The following is a 25,678-nucleotide window of genomic DNA, read 5'->3' on the forward strand; positions in this document are numbered from 1 at the left end:
AAAATGAAATAAATGTAAAGGTGCAGGCAGCTATGACTTTATGATTCAGTATTGTATAAACATTTACAAGAGTGTGCTAAGGTATATGAAAACAATGAATATATGATATTTATTAAGACTGGAGTGCTCAATGATTTTCAGAACTCTCATAGAAGTAAATGAAGAGTTGCTCCTGCGCGACCACCTCTTTAGTCACTGGGCCTGGGTCTCAAGATAGGTATGGATCCCTACCTCTGGGTGATTTATCTCATGCAGTCGTCACCCAGAATAACAACCTTCATGACCAACAGTGAAAGTCAAGTTAATCTGAAGTCTCTACTGTTTGGTGACCTAAAAGCTACATAGGCTATAAACTGAGGGACTCCACTAGATTACATACACTGTGTTCCAAATTATTGTGCACAAAGAGTTTAGGAGTGATAAGGTTAGAATTTTTTTGTTTGTCATTTAAACTCATTGATGGTGATGTGTGTCAGGGCTCTTTATATCACTGAAAGCAATTGCAGATACCTGTGCAAATTAGTTTGGCAGGTGTGTCCAAATAAAGGCAAGACTACTTAAGAAGGCTGTTCCACATTATTAAGCAGCCTACATTTTTTGCCAAAATGGGAAAGAAAAAGGATGTGTCGGCTGCTGAGAAGCAACAAATTGTGGAGTATTTAGGTCAAGGCATGACTACAATCAACATTGCCAAGACACTTCATCGTGATCATCGCACAATCAAGAAGTATGTAGCTGATTCCCAGCACACACGTGTGCGTGCTGATAAGGAAAAATTGAGGACTCTTTCCAACAGGCAATTGCGTAAGGTTAAAAGAGCAGCTGCAAAAATGCCTTGTCATAGCAGCAGACAAGTTTTTGAAGCTGCTGGTGCCTCCAACAACCCCAGAACAACAAGATGCAGGGTCCTTCAGAGGTTTGCAGCTGTGTGTAAGCCATCCTGTCGACCACCTCTATCTACTGCACACAAGCAGAAACAGCTCCAGTGGGCCAAATGATACATGAAGACTGACTTCCAAACTGTTTTGTTCACCGATGAGTGCCGTGCAACACTCGATGGTCCAGATGGATGGAGTGGAGTATGGCTGGTTGATGGACACCCCATGAAAACACGGCTAAGGCGCCAACAAGGAGGAGGTGGAGTAATGTTTTGGGCTGGAATCATGGGGAGAGAGATTGTCGGCCCCTTTATGATCCCTGAAGGGGTATAGATGAACTCCATAATCTATGTGGAGTTTCTGAAACAACACTTCCTGCCATGGTTCAAAAGGAAGAACCGTGCTTTCCGCAGCAAGATCATTTTCATGCATGATAATGCACCTTCTCATGCTGCAAAACACATCTGCATCTCTGGCTGCTATGGGCATAAAAGAGGACAAACTTATGGTGTGGCCACCATCTTCCCCTGACCTCAACCCCATTGAGAACCTCTGGAGCATCATCAAAAGGAGTGTCTATGATGGCGGGAGGCAGTTCACATCTAAGCAACAGCTCTGGGAGGGTATTCTGTCCACATGCAAAACAATTGAAGCAGAAACCATCCAAAAACTGACAAATTCAATGGACGAGAGAGTTCAGAAGCTTTTTTCGAACAAGGGGTCCTATGTGCAAATGTAACATCACCTAGAATAAAGTTTTCACTTGAAAACTGTTTGATTTCATTTTGTAATAAGCTGTAAATGGTTATAACTTCACAATTGACCATTTTTTTGTTCAAAATAAAAAAAAAAAGGTTGAAAACTCTGCTGTGCATAATAATTTGGGACATGCATTTTGAGTGTTTTATTTTTTTTAAAAAGATACTGTTTTCATAGGCAGTTTGTTTCAAAACATTGCAATTATACTAGAATAGTAGATGACTGGAAAATAACAATGACTGCAATTCAGATAGGTAATTTAGAGAAAATATGAGGAAATATTATTTGCATAATAATTTGGAACACAGTGTAAAGGTCCAAGTACCTGGCTTTACAATCAAGTGAAGGTCTGAGCTGAACTCTGTTAGGAAACATGTTATCTTGTTAATATTTAAAAAAAAATGGTAGAACGATCTATATCAAGATTTGTGTATTGATGGGAAATCCAGACCCCAAAATAAATTTAGAGTCTATATGTCTCTGCTCATAGACTCTTAAGTAGAACCCTATAATTGACACACCAGGTCATATGCCTTAAAGAGAAGCGATCATCAGGATTTTATACCCCACACTATTGGCATGTATGTAAAGGCCTTCCACACACATCTGTTTAATGTCCGTTTGAAAATATGGATGTGCACACACCCATTAAATTCATTGTGGTCCGTGTGAAAAACCCGCAGACATGGCAGGTTTTTTTTTATGTGTGCCGCTCACATGCGCACTTGATGACACACGGATGACATTCCTGTGTCATCAGCGTGACACGTACCGGCGCATGGGAAGAAGCTGTACAGTTCACGCTGTTGCCAGGCTGCTGAAGGCACCTTTGACCATTGTGCCCTTGTCCCGCTGAGATCAGTGCGACCAGGAGACAATGATGGGAGTTGTCATCAGTGTGACAAGTACCAGCGCCTGGAAAGAAGCGGTATAGTTTGTGTTCCCAGGCATCAGCTGGCTGCTGAAGGCAGATCTCATCATTGCCTCCTGCTCGCAGTTGGATAACTCCTGTGTAAAATAAATAAATGAAAAGAACAGCATGGCCTCCCAGCTGGGGTCTGATTTTAATAACCTGGAACAAGGGACATTAACCCATAAGGTTCCCAGGCTATTTGCCTTGGTTGGTGAATTTACAGGGGAGTCAGGAAAAAAAAATGATGTAAGGTCCCCCTATAAATTCAAACCAGCAAAGGCTAAACAGACAGTTGTGGGTTGATATTAATAGCCTGGGAAGGAGTCAGATATTCCAAATCTGGCATCAACCCCACAAATATTACTCCACTTGCCACCACTACAGGGCAAGTGGGAAGAGCGAGGCTAAGCACTAGATTTGGGGTATTGTGCCTTGCCCCAGGTTATTAAAATTAGCCCCCAGCCCGTGAGTTCTGCCTCTGCTGGTTATGAAAATTGCAAGGAAGCCAACACTTGTTTTTTTTTAAAAAATTTTAAATTTATTTATTTAATTATATGTTTTACACAGGCGTTACCCAGCTGCTGCAGAATACAACTCCCATCATTGTGTCCTGGTCATGCTGATCTCAGTGCGAGCAGGAGACAATGATGAGAGCTTCCTTCCGCAACCGTCCGGTGCTTGGGATCAGTGCGAACTGTACAGCTTCTTCCCAGGCACCGGTATGTGTCACGCTGATGGCAACTCCCATCATTGTCTCCTGGTCGCGCTGATCTCCGCGCGACCAGGTGACAATGATGAAGGTTGCCTTCAGCAGCTGACGCCCTGGGATCAGCCCGCACTGTACTGTTTTCCCCAGGCATCAGTGCATATCACAAGGAAATATGGACGGTACACGGATGTGAGATATGTACACACGGATGTCACATACGTACATATGGATGGCACACTGACACGGGCCATGAATAACACCAGGATGTGTGAAGGAGGCCTAACTCCATACCTTTCTTGTAGAAATGCTGTTTTAAAGATATCCATAGTTGAAATTATATGCTGTATTCTATGAATACGGATTTTACAGCTTTTACCTATGAATTCACATTGAAAAAAAATCAAAGCAGATTTCTCTGATTAAAATATATTCCAAAACATCTTATTTTCATGTGCACTATTGATTTGATTCAAATATTAAAATGGTTACACATTTAATTTAGATTCCAGATCCCTAAAATGAAAGTTCCCTGACCAGACCAGTTAAATTCAGATACCATGTGCCATTTAATGAATGTGGTGCATTTTTAGCTGCCATGCGCTGCCCCAAGAATTGTACTGATGGCAAGGAGTGGAGTACATTTCTTCCGTAATTTATGCCTCTTTTGTTGCATATAAGTTATGATAAATTTGATGGCCGTTCTCAGCCACATCCACTTTTCAAAAGGTTGGCTACAACTGGTGTAAAAATGTCAAGTCCCAAAATGTTTATGCAGTTACAAGGGGTCTAAGGGGTAACGTTTCTCCTTATGGAGAGTAACATACCAGCTGGCTTGTCAAGGTAAGGAGGCTTATTCGCCGTGCAATGCTCCTCTGGGAAATTAAATATGCAAATTGCCTCTTCTGAGAAAAAGAGGACTTAACTCTATAGCGCCACCTGTTGGAAGTAGCGATCCTACAAGTCACAATCAACCCTTTAAAGGGTTGATTGTGACTTGTAGGATCGCTACTTCCAACAGGTGGCGCTATAGAGTTAAGTCCTCTTTTTCTCAGAAGAGGCAATTTGCATATGCAGTTACAAGCAATTTTACACCAGAAAACTGTTGAAAACTACTTAGTGAATCAGGGCGCATGTCTTTTTACAATGGGTATGCAATGAAGCTCTTGGGGGCCACTGTGCTGGACGGAAATTGGACCAACTAAGGTGTAATACGACCTGGCTGGTTGATAGCAACAGGGAAATAGGACTTTTTATACATTCATCCTATTTCCGTAGTAAGCCACAGGGCAGATGGCGGGGATCTCTCATGTAATGACATATTGCTGTGGCTTCTCGGGGTGTGATGTCTGGACAGGTTCTCTGAAACGGTCAATAGTTCTAGAACTATAGAGTTGCTCTGAAATGGTTACATTTTAGACATTGGCTGGAAATTCGGTCAATAACTTATTCAGGATCTGAAATCTACTGTCCAGGTCCCCAATAAACAATAAGCCTGTTAATGTGTTCAGAAGAAGTCGTGGAAAAGACATGTGTCGGTGCATTGTATGAAACGCTGCCCTCCTCCTATACATCCGTGACAGCATACCTACAGAATCCGGACAGCTGGTGTTTTCTCCCTGAATTCGGACCACCGTACACTACTTGACTGTACCCCTACCATAGAGAATAATGACGATTACTCCTTTTGTAGTATTGAAAAAGGAAGGTGATTTAAAAGCTGTACCAAAAGTATGGCCCTTAGCCATAGCATAGTATTTTTCAATGGCACAATGGACTGAAACGCATTAGCAATGCCACTTGTATATGTAAATGACCTATGTCAAGGTTCTAACCCTATGAAATAAAAGCAGAAGTATTTTTTTGCTTAGACTCAGACAACCATTCCACTTTTGAGGAGCTGATAAACTTTCCAACCTTTTATAATTGCTCCTACAGTCATGGCCAAAAGTATTCACACCCCTGCAATTCTGTCAGATAATACTCAGTTTCTTCCTGAAAATGATTGCAAACACAAATTCTTTCGTATTATTATCTTCATTTAATTTGTCTTAAATGAAAAAAACACAAAAAGAATTGTTCTAAAGCCAAATTGGATATAATTCCACACCAAACATAAAAAAGGGGGTGGACAAAAGTATCGGCACTGTTTGAAAAATCATGTGATGCTTCTCTAATTTGTGTAATTAACAGCACCTGTAACTTACCTGTGGCACCTAACAGGTGTTGGCAATAGCTAAATCACACTTGCAACCAGTTAACATGGATTAAAGTTGACTCAACCTGTGTCCTTGTGTGTACCACATTGAGCATGGAGAAAAGAAAGAAGACCAAAGAACTGTCTGAGGACTTGAGAAACCAAATTGTGAGGAAGCATGAGCAATCTCAAGGCTACAAGTCCATCTCCAAAGACCTGAATGTTCCTGTGTCTACCGTGCGCAGTGTCATCAAGTTTAAAGCCCATGGCACTGTGGCTAACCTCCCTAGATGTGGACGGAAAAGAAAAATTGACAAGAGATTTCAACGCAAGATTGTGCGGAAGTGGATAAAGAACCTCGACTAACATCCAAACAAGTTCAAGCTGCCCTGCAGTCCGAGGGTACAACAGTGTCAACCCTTACTATCTGTCGGCGTCTGAATGAAAAGGGACTGTATGGTAGGAGACCCAGGAAGACCCCACTTCTTACCCCGAGAAAAATAAAAAAGCCAGGCTGGAGTTTGCCAAAACTTACCTGAAAAAGCCTTAAACGTTTTGGAAGAATGTTCTCTTGTCAGATGAGACAAAAGTAGAGCTTTTTGAGCAAAGGCATCAACATAGAGTTTACAGGAGAAAAAAAGAGGCATTCAAAGAAAAGAACACGGTCCCTACAGTCAAACATGGCGGAGGTTCCCTGATGTTTGGGGGTTGCTTTGCTGCCTCTGGCACTGGACTGCTTGACCGTGTGCATGGCATTATGAAGTCTGAAGACCACCAACAAATTTTGCAGCATAATGTTGGGCCCAGTGTGAGAAAGCTGGGTCTCCTTCAGAGGTCATGGGTCTTCCAGCAGGATAATGACCCAAAACACACTTCAAAAAGCACTAGAAAATGGTTTGAGAGAAAGCACTGGAGACTTCTAAGGTGACCAGCAATGAATCCAGACCTGAATCCCATAGAACACCTGTGGAGAGATCTAAAAATGGCAGTTTGGAGAAGGCACCCTTCAAATATCAGGGACCTGGAGCAGTTTGCCAAAGAAGAATGGTCTAAAATTCCAGCAGAGCATTGTAAGAAACTAATTGATGGTTACCGTAAGCGGTTGGTCCCAGTTATTTTGGCTAAAGGTTGTGCAACCAAGTATTAGGCTGAGGGCACCAATACTTTTGTTTGACCCATTTTTGGAGTTTTGTGTGAAATGATCAATGTTTTGCTTTTTGCTTCTTTCTCTTTTGTGGTTTTTCATTTAAGACAAATTAAATGAAGATAATAATACCAAAGAATTTGTGTTTGCAATCATTTTCAGGAAGAAACTGAGTATTATCTGGCAGAATTGCAGGGGTGTGAATACTTTTGGCCATGACTGTAAGTAGTTTAAGAGGAAGAGATTTATAAGGAATGGCAAAACTATGCTATAAAAGAATATACTTTGTCAAGTTAAAAAAGAAATAAATTCTTATCCAGTTACATCAATGGCATAAAAAGTTGTGGCACCCAGCAAGGCAGAAAATTTTTTCTGAGGTCTTAAAGGGACCCTGTCAGCAGAATTGTGCACTGTAACTAACAGACAGTATCAAGTCGGTGCCGTTATACTGATTACAATGATACCTGGGTTGCTGAAATCCGTCTTGTGGTTGCTGTTTAATCTGTATTTTTAGTTTAGAGTTAATGATATGCTTGTGCTCTGCGGCGGCCTGTGGGGGGCAGGTGACTGAGGGATCAGTGACCTGTAAGAAGCCATACAGATGAATACCTAAGCCGAGCACCACATGAAGACCCCCCACAGGCCACCCCGGGGCACGAGCATATCATTAACTCAAAACTGAAAATAAAGATTAAACAACAACCACTAGATGGATTTCATCAGCCAAGGTATCATTTTAATCAGTATAATGGCACCAACCTGACCGTATCAGTAGGATACTGTGCACAATCCTGCTAACAGGTTCCCTTTAATATCGCAATTAGGTCAGAAATGCTTTTAATATTTTAGCCGCTGCTAGAGACATAAGAAGAATCTCAATAAACTGTAAAAGAAATCCTACACCAACTTCCAAGCTGAAGCTATCCCACTGTAATTGACTGTTTACAGTGTTAGTAAAGATAGAAAATAAAGATAATGCTGAAATTAGTTATCTTTTTTTTTTTTTACTGAAGTTGTACTGTATTTTGGGATCACTCTGACCCCTTTAGCCAGTACAATTCTACAAACACGTTTTTATTATATGTTGTGACTGACAGCAGGGTCAGTGTGACCCCAAAACTGATTGCAGTTTTTTTTTTATCAATAAAATTGACTTAAACCAATATGTTGCAAATAATGATTTCATTTTCTAACATTATCTACTTCATAAACTAAAATGAGACCTGCAGGACATCTTAGATATTTCTAGCATACACACAGAATGTTCCATAATTGTCTATAAGATGCTGGTCCTGCTTCTAGAAGCTGCCTCTCGAGAACACAAGGCAGCTCTGAATGCTGTTTTACAGCATCTGTACACAGAATTGTGGCCCAGATACGCAACTCTCCATTCACTTTTATGGGAGTTCTGAACATAGTCGGGCAAGCATGGGACATTCGGCAAGCAAGTGAAATGGTGCATGGTTTTGATCTGCTTATATTAGCATTTATCAAATTAACTTACTTTTACAGGACAACGTTTTCGTTATACATATTATGATGAATCTCAAGGAGAAATCTATAGGTCAATTGAAAACTTAGACAAAATGGTAAGAGTCAGTGTATTACTTGTTAATATTTATCTGTATTGTAAGTTTAGATAGCTGAACTTTTAATGGGGATCTGTCAGTAAGATCAAACTTCCTAAGCCATCCATAAGGGCATGCAGGTCATAGAAAGATGAATAAAATGATACCTTCAGATCTGCAACCTAATGTTTTATTCTAGAGGAGTTATTCTAAAGGAATCCACAATGTTCTTAATAAGTAAATAATTGGTTGAGATCTATAGGTCAGACATAGATCTCCCTGAAAATCTGCCTTCACAGCTTATTTTAAATTAAACGGTGTGTTATCAGTGTGTAACATGTAATGTCTGACAATCTGCTCTCTTGAGCTACATGTCTCACACTGGCAACGCCCCCTTTTATTAAAAAATAACCCCTGGAAGCAGATTGATAGATCTTAGCTTAACCTTTACATATAAGAAAAACGTGGATTTCTCTGGAATAAGACATTAGATTGCAGATATTAAGGTATCATTTTATTCAGCTTCCTATGACCAATCTGCCCATATAGATGACTTAGCAGGGTTGATCCTTCTGACAGATTCCCTTTAAGACTATAAGATGGTACCATGCTCTCAGACAGATCCAGGAATAGAAGAAAAAAAAATAAAAGAAACGATGGTAGAGAAAACCTTTTCCCATCTCAAAAAGGCATCCCACTAAAATATGCTATCAGTAGTAAAAGTGCTTCTCACAAAATTAGAATATCATCAAAAGGTTAATTTATTTCAGTTCTTCAATACAAAAAGTGAAATATTCTATAGAGTCATTGCAGAGTGATCTATTTCAAATGTTTATTTCTGTTTTTCTTGATGATTATGGCTTACAGTCAATGAAAACCCAAAAGTCATTATCTCAGTAAATTAGAATAATTAACAAAAACACCTGCAAAGGCTTCCTAAGTGTTTAAAAAGGTCACTTAGTTTGTTTCAGTAGGCTCCACAGTCATGGGGAAGACTGTTGGCTTGACAGATGTCCAGAAGGCAGTCATTGACACACTCCACAAGGAGGGTAAGCCACAAGAGGCCATTGCTAAAGAAGCTGGTTGTTCACAGAGTGATGTATCCAAGCATATTAATGGAAGATTGAGTGGAAGGAAAAAGTGTGATAGAAAAAGGTGCACAAGCAATCCGGATAACAGCAGCCTTGAAAGTATTGTTAAGAAAAGGCCATTCAAAAATTTGGCAGAGATTAATAATAATAATAATAATAATAATTTTTATTTATATAGCGCCAACATATTCCGCAGCGCTTTACAAATTATAGAGGGGACTTGTACAGACAATAGACATTACAGCATAACAGAAATCACAGTTCAAAACAGATACCAGGAGGAATGAGGGCCCTGCTCGCAAGCTTACAAACTATGAGGAAAAAGGGGAGACACGAGAGGTGGATGGTAACAATTGCTTTAGTTATTTGGACCAGCCATAGTGTAAGGCTCGGGTGTTCATGTAAAGCTGCATGAACCAGTTAACTGCCTAAGTATGCCTAAGAGATTCAAAAGGAGTGGACTGCTGGTGGAGTCATTGCTTCAAGAGCCACCACACACAGACGTATCCAGGACATGGGCTGCAAGTGTAGCATTCCTTGTGTCAAGCCACTCATGACCAATAGACAACGCCAGAAGCTTCTTACCTGCTCCAAGGAGAAAAAGAACTAGACTGTTGCTGAGTGGTCCAAGGTGGTGTTTTCAGATGAAAGTAAATTTTGGATTTCATTTGGAAATCGACGTCCCAGAGTCTGGAGGAAGAGTGGAGAGACACACGATCCAACCTGCTTGAGGTCTAGTGTGAAGTGTCCACAATCAGTGATGGTTTGGGAAATGCCCACTGAAAGTGAGAATTGGTGAACACATTCGCAACAATAAACAAAAATTCCTTGGTCATCCACTTTCTAAACACTTTGTGGAGCAACACAATAGTGATATACACTCCATGGCAATTACAGGTTTTGAAAAATTGCCACCACCATGGAGAAATGGGAATTACATAGCAGCCATGTCCCGTGTGGAAACAAAATGGATCTTTACTTTAGACACCATTATTCCTAAGGGACTAAATAGTGAAATTGAACTATTTGGTTTTTTGTAACAAAAAAAAAAGGGAAAAAAAAAACTGATGTTGACTTCCCCTTTAAAAGGACCATTAGTGCACACAGGACCATCCCTGATGAAGGAAAGCGTACTTTCCGAAACGCGTAGGAATTGAATGGTCCCTGTTGCACCCTGTATCAGACGAGCAGGCAAACACACAGCGGCTCCACGTGGTTGGTGACGTCATGCCGGGTCCTGCCCTGACCATTGCGCACAGCACAGCGAGGCAGTAACCGGCAGCTGGCTGATCGGAGCTCCCACACGCCACCTGAATTTCTTTGCCGCCCGCACCGCTAGGAGAGAAGAAGCGGCGTCGCCTAACAACAGAGGTAACAGCGGCGTGTTACAGATTTCCGACCCGGTTAATCTGTACTAACACGCGCCGCATCACCTTAATCTCTAGACGCTCTGCCACCGGCCGGGGCATCTTCTACCCAAATTCGACTGTTGCATGCATGATTTGACTTTCATAGGACTTTCTACTGTGGATCAAGGACCGGGAAAGTCACCTAACATCAGAGGTTAAACCCTCTCTAATAGACTCTAATCGGACGCCTTTTTTTTTTCTGTACAACTTGTTACTTCTTTATCGTTCTATTTTTACCTTACAGGCTCGCAGTAATAAAACTTTGCAGGCTTCATTTCAGGTGGCTGCAATAACCCACCAGATATTTGATCACACAGCGCATTAACCCTTACTGCTCATTTTTTCCACAGGTGGTTAGTGCTATATGTTACTATTTCAGGTGGCTGCAATAACCCACCAGATACTTGATCACACAGCGCATTAACCCTTACTGCTCAATTTTTCCACAGGTTGTTAGCGCTATATGTTACTATTCTCATAGCATCGTCAATCAAATTTTCTTGGATTTTTGAGCGTATTGCAATCGAATCATACAGGATACTGTTGTCTCCATAGTGTATATTTTATATATTTTACTACCCTCCTCTTATGCATACTATACAACTCTTCAATATATATCCCGAGTACACATATATTTCTTCTATTTAGATTTCATTTAGTGTGTTTTTTTGTTATTTAGGGATTCAACACTGTTTTCATCTGGTTTCCTGTGCGCAAATCTAATAATTTTAGAATTTTTAAATTTTGCATTTTATTTGGAAATCGACGTCCCAGAGTCTGGAGGAAGAGTGGAGAGACACACGATCCAAGCTGCTCGAAGTCTAGTGTGAAGTTTCCACAATCCGTGATGGTTTGGGGAGCCATGTCATCTGCTGGTGTAGGTCCACTGTGTTTTATCAAGACCTATGTCAGTGCAGCCATCTACCAGGAAATTTTAGAGCAGAGGTGTCAAACTGCATTCCTCGAGGGCTGCAAACAGGTCATGTTTTCAGAATTTCCTTGTATTGCACAGGTGATAATTTAATCACCTGCACAGAATGATTCCAGCACCTTGTGGAATGCAAAGGAAATCTTGAAAACACTCATGGTTTGAGGCCCTCGGGGAATGCAGTTTGACACCCCTGTTTTAGAGCACTTCATGCTTCCCTCTGCCAACAAGCTTTTTGGAGATGGAAATGTTATTCTCCAGCAGGACTTGGCACCTGTCCACACTGCCAAAAGTACCAATACCTGGTTTAAAAACAACAGTTTCACTGTTCTTGATTGTCCAGCAAGCTCGCCTGACCTTAGCCCCATAGAGATTCTATGAGGTATTGTCAAGAGGAAGATGAGACACCAGACCAAACAATGCAGACGAGCTGAAGACTGCTATCAAAGCAACCTGGGCATACATAACATCTCAGCAGTGGCACAGCCTGATTGCCTCCATGCCATGCCGCATTGATGCATTAATTAATGCAAAAAGAGTCCCAACCAAGTATTGAGTGCATTTACTGGACATACATTTCATATGTTAAAATCATTTTTTCAAGCGGATGTTATAAGGTATTCTAATTTACTGTGATAAAGACTGTTGAGTTTTCATTGGCTGTCAGCCATAATCATCAACATAAACAGAAATAAACACTTGAAATAGATCACTCTGTAATGACTCTATAATATGAGATTCACTTTTTGTATTGAAGAACTGAAGTAAATTAAATTTTTGATATTCTAATTTTGTGAGAATCACCGCTACATTGATCACTGTGACCAGTGGGAGTCTGACCTCTGGGAACACCATAGATTCTATGAACAAAGGGGTCATGGTTCACATCCCTTCAATGTTTTACTCTGCACCCTTGTACTCCCTTTACTGCTGTGCCGATAACTGCGGTAGAATCCCAGTCACACGAATAGACATGGCTGCAGTTCTCTGCACATCTGAGAGTGGCAGCAGCACTGCATTGTAGAGAAGGGATTGCAGGGCTACACCCAAACTGCATCCTCTTCAGAGTCCAGCCACTGCAAATCGGAGATATTCTGTTGATATATGCCTATACAAGATGGGGAAATTCCTTTAATTCATAATGGTCTTTGGCTTATTGTGGGTTAATATTTTGTTCCTTGGTGGGCTAAAATAGGGTGTTAATATCTGGGTGCCTTCTTCCTAGGCTGCAGAGATTTGGGAATCTGAACATGATATACACATCTTTAATGCCCTGCATTAATCGTACAGTAATGGTAAAGGAAATGGGAGGGGGTCTGGTGGTGAGATCCCTGCTTCTGCAGACTGCACCGCATACATTTTTATTTTCTCAAAATTAAATAACTTAATCTAAACTTGTTTGTAGCTTCAGGAATGATTCAGTTAATATGAGCAGATCAGAGGCAAATCCTTCCATTTATATCCAGCTAAGTGGAGGGAGGCAGTTTCATAAAATGTGTAACTAATAAAATATGTTATATATTATACATAGTTTTTCATTTTTTGCTGCAAAAATCTCTTTCATTGGAAATCATAAAAGTTGCAATAAAGCATGCATAACACAGGTCTGCAAAAAAAAAATCAGGTGCCAAGGTTGTTTGAAAGGATTTAGGGTGTTTTGAGGGCACTGAATTAAACAAATCACATGACTTTTGCTGAATTGGTTCTAGTTTTTGAGCTGATTCGCCCACGAAAGTAGTGCATTACCCCAAGCGACTTGTGTTTGTTGCTTTTGGTCAGTCTTTTGACAGTGTCTTAGGTAATGAAATACCCCACATAATTATTTTCTATTTCTAATTTATAGGCTTACAATGCTATAAAAGAGACCGAAGCCAGAATTCTCCTGTAATTAACTATTAAATATCTCAGAAACTAGAGCCAATTTGGCAAAACCAAAGTCATATTTTTAATCCGCACCATAAACTTAATATAAAACTGTTCAGACATTGTTGGCACCAAAACCACTGTATACCAGTGTAATAGACCTGCAGGACCGAATTCACGCCGTCCAGAGATAGTGTGACACACATATTGTTGTGACAGCCCTCCACCAAGCTTAGTCTTAATTATGGTAGCCCACTTTATGCATGTCATTGTTCTAATACGGATGTCCTCTATCGTCCCTTTAAAATATGGACTAATTGAAGCACGGAAGAACATTTCACAATCCTATACTGGCATAACAAGAATTCTATTTTCTCTTATTTCAGGGTATGAGTATTATAGAACAACTAGACCCTATGCCATTTAGTAATTACTTGAAGAAGTATCATAATACTATATGTGGAAGACACCCCATTGGGGTGCTGTTAAACGTGAGTATCATTGTTCCTACACTATTTTATCTTAGTCTTTAACCCTTTGAGGATAAAGTATTTTTTTCACTGTCTTATTGGAGACTTGGTCAGGATTAAAGAAGTCCTCGATGCTGGGAAGTACAGGCAGATACTTCTCCATCATGCAAAACCATCATTGTGGCATCCGATTGCCTCCACACTAAAGGTACCTTCACACGAAGCGACGCTGCAGCGATAGCGACAACGATGCCGATCGCTGCAGCGTCGCTGTTTGATCGCTGGGGAGCTGTCACACAGTCAGCTCTCCAGCGACCAACGATGCCGAGGTCCCCGGGTAACCAGGGTAAACATCAGGTTGCTAAGCGCAGGGCCGCGCTTAGTAACCCGATGTTTACCCTGGTTACCATCGTAAAAGTAAAAAAAACAAACAGTACATGCTCACCTGCGCGTCCCCCAGCGTCTGCTTTCTGACGCTGCTCCGGCCCTAACAGCACAGCGGTGACGTCACCGCTGTGCTTTCACTTTCACTTTAGGGCCGGCGCTCAGTAAGTGTCAGGAAGCAGACGCTGGGGGACGCGACCAGCGACATCACAGCAGGATCCTGATCGCTGCTGCGTGTCAAACTAAACGATATCGCTAGCGAGGACGCTGCAACGTCACGGATCGCTAGCGATATCGTTACAAAGTCGTTTCGTGTGAAGGTACCTTTAGTCTGCTGCAGGCTTAAGGTACCTTCACACGAAACGACTTTGTAACGATATCGCTAGCGATCCGTGACATTGCAGCGTCCTGGATAGCGATATCGTTTCGTTTGACACGCAGCAGCGATCAGGATCCTGCTGTGATGTCGCTGGTCGCTGAATAAAGTCCAGAACTTTATTTGGTCGTCCGATCGCCGTGTATCGTTGTGTTTGAAAGCAAAAGCAACGATACCAGCGATGTTTTACACTGGTAACCAGGGTAAACATCGGGTTACCAAGCGCAGGGCCGCGCTTAGTAACCCGATGTTTACCCTGGTTACCAGCGTAAAAGTAAAAAAAAAAAACAGTACATACTCACCTGTGCGTCCCCCAGCGTCTGCTTCCTGACAATTACTGAGCGCCGGCCCTAAAGTGAAAGTGAAAGCACAGCGGTGACGTCACCGCTGTGCTGTTAGGGCCGGAGCTCAGTCAGTGTCAGGAAGCAGACGCTGGGGGACGCGCAGGTGAGCATGTGCTGTTTGTTTTTTTTACTTTTACGCTGGTAACCAGGGTAAACATCGGGTTACTAAGCGCGGCCCTGCGCTTAGCAACCCGATGTTTACCCTGGTTACCCGGGGACCTCGGCATCGTTGGTCGCTGGAGAGCGGTCTGTGTGACAGCTCCCCAGCGATCAAACAGCGACGCTGCAGCGATCGGCATCGTTGTCGCTATCGCTGCAGCGTCGCTTCGTGTGAAGGTACCTTTACTGCATACATACAGCAAGGAAGTGGCGATATGACCCCCACAGTGCCCTAATCTCAACATCAGCAAGCTTGTCTGGGATTGCAAGAAGAAATAGAAGGATTTCCGCAATCCTACAGCCACCAAAGAATTGATAGCGTTTTGAAGGCAAAGGGTGGTGATGCCAAATATTGATTTTAATTTAGATTTTGTCTTTGTTCATTCACTTTGTATTTTGTTAATTTGCAAAATTAAGTCTGCTGCTTTATTTATATATTTTGCCCTTTTTATCTAACCGTACTTCAAGACTAGAGGTTGGATTGGTTTATTATATAATAGTGGGTCATAGTACAAAGCTTAACGTGCAGATATTTCTAGTCCTTTTTTTGTAATTGCTGCATCCTGATTTACATAGTCATTTACAATCTGCACCGCCTTGTTGTGTGGAAATTGTACAATTTTCAGTTCTTATAATCTTGATACAGTTTGAGACATTCTACTTTTATTATTATATATAGTTGTATTTTCCATGCAGCCACACTTTTGCCCCTGTGTAAAGTTTTCCTGTGTTGCTTAGGCTACGTTCACATTAGCGTTGTGCGCCGCAGCTTCGGGCGCTGCAGCGTCGCCGCATGCGTCATGCGCCCCTATATTTAACATGGGGACGCATGGACATGCGTTGTGTTGCGTTTTGTGACACATGCGTCTTTTTGGGCGCACGCATCAGGGCGCAGAGGACGCAGCAAGTTGCATTTTTTTTGCGTCCAAAATCATGCAAAAAAAGGACGCATGCGTCACAAAACAATGCGTTTTGCATGCGTTTTGCATGCGTTGTGCGTTGCGTCGCCGACGCAACACACAACAACGCAAATGTGAACGTAGCCTAAGTCCTGCTTTTGAACATTTTGGCCCGGTCTGTATCCTCCTATTTATTTTGTTTGGCAATTTTCTACATAACTCTTCTTGTTTTTACTTCATAGAATACATTGTAATTTTTATTGTGATTGTCTTTTTTGCTTGTTTCTGAGTTTTGGCTGTTGTTGGCAGATTTCTTTTTTTCTCCAGAGTGGCTTACCACTTTTGCCCGGTACTGTATGTTGTTTTTCTTTTGTTGTTTAAACACCTTTCAGGATAGTTGATACACCATATTTCTTCTGCTGGTCACTACAACTATGATACCATATACAGTTGAAACCAGAAGTTTACATACCCTATATAAAAAGACACATTTGCATGTTTTTCTCAATATCTGACATGAAATCAGAATAAACCTTTCCCATTTTAGGTCAGTTAGGATTACCATAATTATTAATATTTGCCAATTGCCAGAATAATGAGAGAGAGAATGTTTTAAGACATTTTTATTACTTACTGCAGAGTCAAAAGTTGACATACATTTCATTAGTATTTGATACCATTGCCCTTAACCCCTTCATGACCGGAGGTATTTTCGGTTTTGCGTTTTCGTTTTTTCACTCCCCTTCTTCTCAGAGCCATAACTTTTTTATTTTTCCGTCAATATGGCCATGTGAGGGCTTGTTTTTTGCAGGACGAGTTGTACTTTTGAACTACACCATTGGATTTACCATGTCCTGTACTAGAAAGCGGGAAAAAAATTCCAGGTGCCGTGAAATTGCAAAAAAAGTGCAATCCCACACTTGTATTTTGTTTGGCTTTTTTACTATGTTAGGGTATGTGTCCACGTTCAGAAAACGCTGCGTTTTTGACGCAGCATTGAGCCGCAGCGTCAAACACGCAGCGTCCAGATGTTACAGCATAGTAGAGGGGATTTCATGAAATCCCGTCTCCACTATGCATTAAAAAACGCATGCGGCATTCCCACAAAAACGCACATGCGGTGTGTTTTCTAAGAACGCAGCATGTCCTTACATAGCAGAAAAAACGCAAGGACTGCGCAGGTGACCTGCCAGTGACCTCAGGTGCAGATTTGATCAGGATTTTACTTGCATAAAATTCTGACCAAATCCTGAAACAATCCTGAACGTGGACACATACCCTTAGGCTACTTTCACACTAGCGTCGTGCACTGCACGTCGCTATGCGTCGTTTTGTAGAAAAAACGCATCCTGCAAAAGTGCTTGCAGGATGCGTTTTTTCTCCATAGACTTGCATTAGCGACGCAGTGCGATGCATTGCCACATGTCGCAACCGTCGTGCGACGGTTGCGTCGGACCGTCGCCACCAAAAAACGTTGCATGTAACGTTTTTTGGTGCGTCGTGTCCGCCATTTCCGACCGCGCATGCGCGGCCGTAACTCCGCCCCCTCCTCCCTGCACCTTACAATGGGGCAGCGGATGCGTTGAAAAACAGCATCCGCTGCCCCGTTGTGAGGCGCTTTCACTGCTTGCGTCGGTACGTCGCAACGACGCAATTCGTCGTACGACGCTAGTGTGAAAGTAGCCTTAACTAAATGCTATAACTGACCTGCCATTATGATTGTCCAGGTAATTACGAGTTCATAGACACCAAACATGTTCTTTTTTTATCTAAGTGGTGAAAAAAAATTCCAAACTTTGTTAAAAAAAAACAATTGCGCCATATTTCAATACTCGTAACGTCTCCATTTTTCGTGATCTCAGGTTAGGTGAGGGCTTATTTTTTGCGCTCTGAGCTGACGTTTTTAATGATACGATTTTGGTGCAGAAGCGATGTTTGATCGCCCATTATTGCATTTTAATGCAATGTCTCGGCAACCAAAAAAACCCATAATTCTGGCATTTTGACTTTTTTTCTTGCTACACTGTTTAGCGATCAGGTTAATCCTTTTTTTTTTTTATTGATCAGGCGATTCTGAACATGGCGATACCAAATATGTGTATGTTTGATTTGTCCCTCCTGCAGCAAAACAATACCACAACATGATGCTGCCACCCCCGTGTTTCACAGTTGGGATGGTGTTCTTAGACTTCCAAGCTTCTCCCTTTCTTCTCCAAACGTAAGGATGGTCATTATATCCAAAAAGTTAAATTTTAGTTTCATCAGACCACGGAATATTTCTCAAAAAATTAATGTTTTTGTTCCTGTATGCATTTGCAAACATTAATCTATCTTTTTTGTTTCTTTTGGAGTAATGGCTTCTTCCTGGCAGAGTGGCCTTTCTGCCCATATTGATAAAGTACTCGTTTCACTGCAGATACTGACACAATCTTACCAGCTTCCGACATCATCTTCACGGTAGTTTGCTTTTGTCCTTGGGTTAATATGCACATGTTGGACTAAAGCACGTTCATCTCTGAGACACAGAATTCGTCTTCTTCCAGAGCAGTATGATAGCTGGACATTCCCATCTTGATTGTACTTGTGTATAATTGTTTGTACAGATGAAGGCACCTTCAGGTATCTTGAAATTGTACCCAAGGATGAGCGAGACTTGTGCAAGTCCCAAATTCTCTTCCTAATATCCTGATTGATTTCTTTAGACTTTCCCATGATACTACACAAAAATACAGGGTGTTTCAGGTGTGCATTAAAATACATCCACTGATGTGTCTCTATCAGATGCTTCCAAACACATGACATCATCATATGGGCAGCCCGAAATTGTTTAAAGGCTTGGTAATCTTAGTGTATGTAAACTTTTGACTTTGCAGTAAGTAATAAAAAATGCCTTAAAACATTCTCCCTCTCTCATTATTCTGGCATTTGGCAAATATTAATAATTATGGTAATCCTAATTGACCTAAAACGGGAAAGGTTTATTCTGATTTCATGTTAGATATTGAGAAGAACATGCATATGTGTGTTTTTATATAGCGTATGTAAACTTCTGGTTTCAACTGTGTGTGGTTTAAATATTTAACCCCTTCATGACCTTGGGATTTTCCGTTTTTCCGTGTTCGTTTTTCGCTCCCCTCCTTCCCAGAGCCATAACCTTTTTTTCCATCAATTTGGCCATGTGAGGGCTTATTTTTTGCGGGACGAGTTGTACTTTTGAACGACATCATTGGTTTTACCATGTCGTGTACTAGTAAACGGGAAAAAAATTCCAAGTGCGGTGAAATTGCAAAAAAAGTGCAGTCCCACCCACACTTTTTTGCTAGGTTCACTAAATGCTAAAACTGACCTGCCATTATGATTCTTCAGGTCAGTACGCGTTCATAGACACCTAACATGACTAGGTTATTTTTTACCTAAGTCCAAACTTTGCTAAAAAAAAAAAAAAAAAAAATTGCGCCATTTTCCGATACTCGTAGCATCAACATTTTTCATGATCGGTTGAGGGCTTATTTTTTGCTTGTCGAGCTGGCGTTTTTAATGATAGCATTTTGGTGCAGATACGTTCTTTTGATCGCCCGTTATTGCATTTTAATGCAATGTCGTGGCGACCAAAAAACCGTAATTCTGGCGTTTCTAATTTTTTCCCCGCTACGCCATTTAGCGATCAGGTTAATGCTTTTATTTTTTTGATAGATCGTCCGATTCTGAACGCGGCGATACCAAATATGTGCAGATTTCAGGTTTTTTTTATTGATTAATTTTGATTGGGGCGAAAGGGGGGTGATTTAAACTTTTATATATTTTTTATTTTTTTCACATTTTTTTTTTACTTTTTTTTTTACTTTTGCCATGCTTCAATAGCCTTCATAGGAGGCTAGAAGCAGGCACCACTCGGTCTCAAGGACCTCTATGGTTACTATTCTGAAGCATCGCCGACCTCCGATCATGTGACGGGGTCGGCGATGCGATCATTTCCGGCCGCCCGGCCGGAAGCGGTAGTTAAATGCCGCTGTCTGCGTTTGACAGCGGCATTTAACTAGTTAATAGGTGCGGGCAGATCGCGATTCTGCCTGCGCCTATAACGGGCACATGTCAGCTGTTCAAAACAGCTGACATGTCCCGGCTTTGATGCGGGCTCACCGCCGGAGCCCGCATCAAAGCGGGGCTTCTGACCTCGGACGTACTATCCTGTCCAAGGTCAGAAAGGGGTTAAGTTTATCTTTAGTACAAAAAAAAACTTTTTTCTTTGACTTATAAGTTTTTTATTTTTTGCAGTAAGAATGGTTTTAGTACTTGCATTTTGCTAAACAAACAATTTTTTGTGTTTTGACATTTTAAATATTCCACAAATATAGTGTTAACTTTATTCCGTGGGTCAGTACGATTATAGGAATACGAAATATATGTAGTTTTAGTTATTTTATTTTTTGTTCAATCACTTCTGTACGGACTGTACTAGCTTTTTTGCATCACCATATTCTGAAAGCCAAAAGTTTAATTTTCCATCAGCAAAGTTATATTAGGGCTTATTTTCCATGGGACAAGCTGTTTTTTTCAGTTCTGCCACTTTGATCACTTTTTTTTATTACCTCTTTAGTAGGCAAAACGAACATAAAACTGCAAATGTATGTACAGTATGTATGTACAGAAGTGCTGACTTTTTTTTGGTCCCTATATATTTGGCAAGTATATGGATTAGGTGCTTGGTGGCATGTGCACCCATTTAATTGTATGTGCTGTTCCATTTTTTATCTATTTATGTATATTGTAGTGCAGCTGGGTTGGTGCAGTGTGACAGACAGGACAGTTCAAAACAAAGTCTCTTTTAATAATCACAAAACAGAAAGTAAGTAAGATTCTCCGGATACAAAATAATCTGTAACCGGGGCCAGTTACCGTGGGTGACTGCATCGTCGTGTACATTGAGGGGTGCCAGGCCTTTTGGCTCCGTGTTGCTTCACACAGGCTGAAGCTTTGGCAGAGCCTTCTGTTCTGCAGGTTTGCAAAACAATACTGACACACCCAACCCTTTGCTGCAGGGGTTTTTAAAAGGAACCTCCTGGGGGACACCCTTGCATATAACACCGGTCACTGCCTCACAATACCCCCCTCTGTTCAAACTTGTGAGGTTTTACATTTGTCACCATACAGGGAGCCCATGACAGGGCATCTGCATTTCCCTGTGACTTCCCCGCCCAATGTTCCACAGTAAAATTGAAATTTTGCAAAGACAGGAACCATCGGGTGACCCGAGCTTTCTTCTCCTTGGCATTCCTCATCCAGACCAAGGGCGAATGATCTGTCACCAAGCGAAACGGTCGACTGAGCAAATAGCGTAGGGCTCCAATGCCCACTTAATGGCCAGGCACTCTTTCTCCACTGTGCTGTAATTTTTCTCACCCGGGGTGAGTTTCCTACTTAGGTAGGTGACCGGATGCTCTTCTCCGTTCACCTTCTTCAACAGGACCGCTCCAAGGCCCATGTTAGTGGCATCTGTCTGCACAATTAAGCGTTTATGAAAGTTGGGGCTAATGAGGATGGGCTGGCTGTCCACACAGCGCGACTTCATGGATTGGTACGCTTCCTCCGCTTGGGGGTTCCACCGAACCATGACCAAATTCTTTCGGTTGAGTAGATTGGTAAGGGGTGGTGTTCTCCACAAAAAAAAATAGGTATAAACTTCCGGTAATACCCAACAACTCAGAGAAAGGCTCTCACCTGTTTGGTGGTAACAGGTCAGGGCCAGTTCTGAAAGGCATCTATTTTATTTATTTGATAACCCCACGGCCGATCTCGTATCTCAAGTACCGGGCTTCTTCGAGCCCTACCACACATTTCTTGGGATTCGCCATCAAGCCCGTGGTTCTTAGCGAATCTACTATCGCTTGCACCTGGGACAAGTGGGTATGCCAGTCAGTACTAAAGATGATGTCATCCAAGTGTGCTGATGCATACTTCCGATGGGGTTCCAGCACTATGTCCATCAGCCTCTGGAATGTGGCTGGGCCCCCATGTAGTCCAAAGGGCAGGACGACATAGTGGTACAGACCACTGGCATGGCAGCCTGAAGGGAATACCCAGGAATAATGAGCTAAATGATGGTTATGAGCTTGTATTCATGACATGTGAACAAATTATGTGTCATTTGTTTAACATATGAAGCACTTTACTTAGATATGTTCCTCTGTATAACATGGAGCTGTGTGGATATATTTGATTGATCCTATTAAGGCTATTTGGATTTCTGCAGTTATATTTTTGTGAAAATACGTTACACAGGTAGCTAAACTAGTATTAGCACAATCTTTATATACATGTACCTGTAATGTTAGAATGGCAGCCCATAGTCAGCACAGTCAATAATAGAGAGGGCTGGCAGGTGCATTAATAGATGGTTACATCAAGCTGCATTCCACGGTGTATACCATATACTATTTATTCTCCATAGACATTCTAGTGGATGGAAAAGTGATAGCTTACTGTGAGGAACATATAGAGGTGTACCCATTGATTATTGTGGATCTAACTTGATCCATATATGTATGTCTGTTGTCTGTGATCATTAGTTTATTAGGGACAACCCAGGGATATTAGGGACAGCCGCCGTTGAGCAGGGGCGCCATATCGCATTACAGGGTGCCAACCTTCGCTGTTAGGAAGGATAACAGTTTTCAGGGCCTAATAGGGCCAGTAGAGGTATATTGTATCCAGAAAGTTCTTGTCTCTTTTTTTCAATTTTTGATCATTTCATTTTTGATAATTTTTTATTATTGCTTTAAAAATTTTTTTTCATTTTTTCGATTTGGTTTTTTTCTGGTATCACAACAAAATTTCCATAGAGGGTACCTTTAGACAAGAATTGTTTTCCCTATCCCTGGGGGGCCCCTATAGGGATATATTTTTATCTCACTTGATATATTTTGGTATTGTATGCAATTATTAATAAAGATTGATGATTTTAGGGGTAGGTTTTGGTCTTTTTTGGTTTGCTTAGTCATTTACTCCCCTGTAAATAATTGGCTGGTTAGTTGTACTGTTAACCCCTAGTCGGGCAAGGATCTCACCTTTCAATTTCCCATAGTCCAAGGCATTGTCCCGACTGAGGTCCAGGTTGGCTTTCTGGGCATCTTCCGTAAGGAAGGGGGCCACCACTTCAGCCCGCTGGGAACATGTCAAGCTCTCCTGCTCTGCAGTGTGCTCAATGACGGTGAGGAAGGCCTCCATGTCGTCCTCAGAACCCATCTTCCTCAGCGCTGACCGGACTTTGTACTGTAATGTGTATCCCATAGCTGCATGGATGGTTCTTTGGTTAATGGCAGTTTGAAACGCTAAATATGTGCTGCATATTTCCACTGACAGAGGTTTGACTCATATATATATATGGCATTGGATCTACTGACTATATGAGTAGAATAGTAGCATGCGGTGTCTTGATGATTGTATGGGACATATAGCATACTTCTTTGCTTCATGTATAAATGGATTGTAGGCAATTTTTTATGGGCCTAAGTTATACATATGGTGGTTGAGACACAACTGCAATACGTGACTTTATTCAAATGGGTGCAGTTTGTGTCCTTATACCCACATCATTGTAGGGTTATATAATTGGTCTGCATACACCCATTGGACTAATAGAAGCATTTGATTTGAAAGTCATCAGTACTGTCAGTGCTGGTCAGTTTATAATTGTTGTCTGTCTTGTTTTTTGTTTCCCCATTCTGTGTAGGTGATAGGGCACTATTCACACTAGGGTCCCTTTATGTAATTTTTTCTGTATTTATCATATGCCATTTTTTGGCTTTTAATATACCTAAATAAAGGTTATTTTTTATCCAGTTGCTAAAATACGTATTTGATCCTTTATTGGATAAACTCACCACGCTTAAAACGGACTTTGTACTGTGCCTCCAAATGGACCGCTGTCGCTGAGGAAGATGCCTCACACAGAGCCGCAATCTGTTGCAGAATCAAATTTTTGGTTTGCTGCTGCTGAAACTCCTGCAACCTCTGCTGTTGCACGAGAGATGGTTAACTGTCTTAGGGTACTGTTATGACCCCAATGGCAGAGGGTCTCAGAAGTAATTACCAAGTCTGCAAACACAAAAAAACAGCTCATAGGACAGTGGTAACTGGGCTGACCGTATAACTAATCCTAGCACCACAAATAGCAGCACCCGGGGAACGTGCCTACGTTGGTTCTAGACGTCTCGCGCCAGCCGGAGAACTAACTAACCCTAGAAGGGAAAAGATAGACCTTTCTTGCCTCCAGAGAAAAGACCCCAAAAGTTGGATACAAGACCCCAACAAATAATAACGGTGAGGTAAGAAGAAAAGACAAACGTAAGAATGAACTAGATATTTAGCAAAGAGAGGCCCACTGACTAATAGCAGAATATAGTAAGATGACTTATACGGTCAGCAAAAACCCTATCAAAATTTCCACGCTGGATATACAAGAACCCCCGAACCGTCTAACGGCCCGGGGGGAGGATACCAGCCCCCTAGAGCTTCCAGCAAAATCAGGAATCACATTTAGTACAAGCTGGACAAATTAATAACAGCAATGCAAATAACCAAAAAACAAGGAAGCAGGACTTAGCTTAATTTTGCAAGATCCAGGACCAGCAGACAGGAGCAAACAGAAAGGAACTGATTACAACGATGCCAGGCACCAGACTGAGAATTCAGGAAGTTTATATAGCAACACCCCTGGACTAACGACCCAGGTGGGTGCCAAACTAGGGAAAGACAATCCCAGAGTCATATCACTAGTGACCACAAGAGGGAGCCAAAAAAGTCTAATTCACAACAGTACCCCCCCTTTAAGGAGGGGTCACCGAACCCTCACCAAGACCACCAGGGCGATCAGGATGAGCAGCGTGAAAGGCACGAACTAAATCGGCCGCATGCACATCAGAGGCAACCACCCAGGAATTATCCTCCTGACCATAGCCCTTCCACTTGACCAGATACTGAAGCCTCCGCCTGGAGAGACGAGAATCCAAGATCTTCTCCACCACGTACTCCAACTCGCCCTCAACCAACACCGGAGCAGGAGGCTCAACAGAAGGAACCACAGGTACAACGTACCGCTGCAACAAAGACCTATGGAACACGTTGTGAATGGCAAACGACACAGGAAGATCCAAGCGAAAGGACACGGGATTAAGGATTTCCAATATCTTGTAAGGACCGATGAAGCGAGGCTTAAATTTAGGAGAGGAGACCTTCATAGGAACAAATCGAGAAGACAGCCATACCAAATCCCCAACACGAAGTCGGGGACCCACACCGCGGCGGCGGTTGGCAAAACGCTGAGCCTTCTCCTGTGACAACTTTAAGTTGTCCACCACATGATTCCAAATCTGCTGCAACCTATCCACCACAGAATCTACCCCAGGACAGTCAGAAGGCTCCACATGTCCCGAGGAAAAACGAGGATGGAAACCAGAGTTGCAGAAAAATGGCGAAACCAAAGTAGCGGAACTAGCCCGATTATTAAGGGCAAACTCAGCCAACGGCAAGAAGGTCACCCAATCATCCTGATCTGCCGAAACAAAACACCTCAAATAAGCCTCCAGAGTCTG

The 25,678-nt window shown here is 41.9% G+C and overlaps 1 protein-coding gene across 2 annotated transcripts in view; it reads left to right on the forward strand.

The window, feature by feature from the left end:
- Positions 1-25,678, forward strand: part of MEMO1 (mediator of cell motility 1) — a 172,614-nt gene that overhangs the window by 106,425 nt on the left and 40,511 nt on the right. For both annotated transcript variants that reach the window (XM_077283240.1, XM_077283241.1), the window contains exons 7-8: positions 8,110-8,186; positions 13,843-13,947. In XM_077283240.1, coding sequence (XP_077139355.1) covers positions 8,110-8,186; positions 13,843-13,947 — 182 coding nt within the window. The remainder of the gene's footprint in view (positions 1-8,109; positions 8,187-13,842; positions 13,948-25,678) is intronic.

The sequence above is a fragment of the Ranitomeya variabilis genome, chromosome 2, assembly GCF_051348905.1.
Source record: "Ranitomeya variabilis isolate aRanVar5 chromosome 2, aRanVar5.hap1, whole genome shotgun sequence".
NCBI lineage: Eukaryota > Metazoa > Chordata > Amphibia > Anura > Dendrobatidae > Ranitomeya > Ranitomeya variabilis.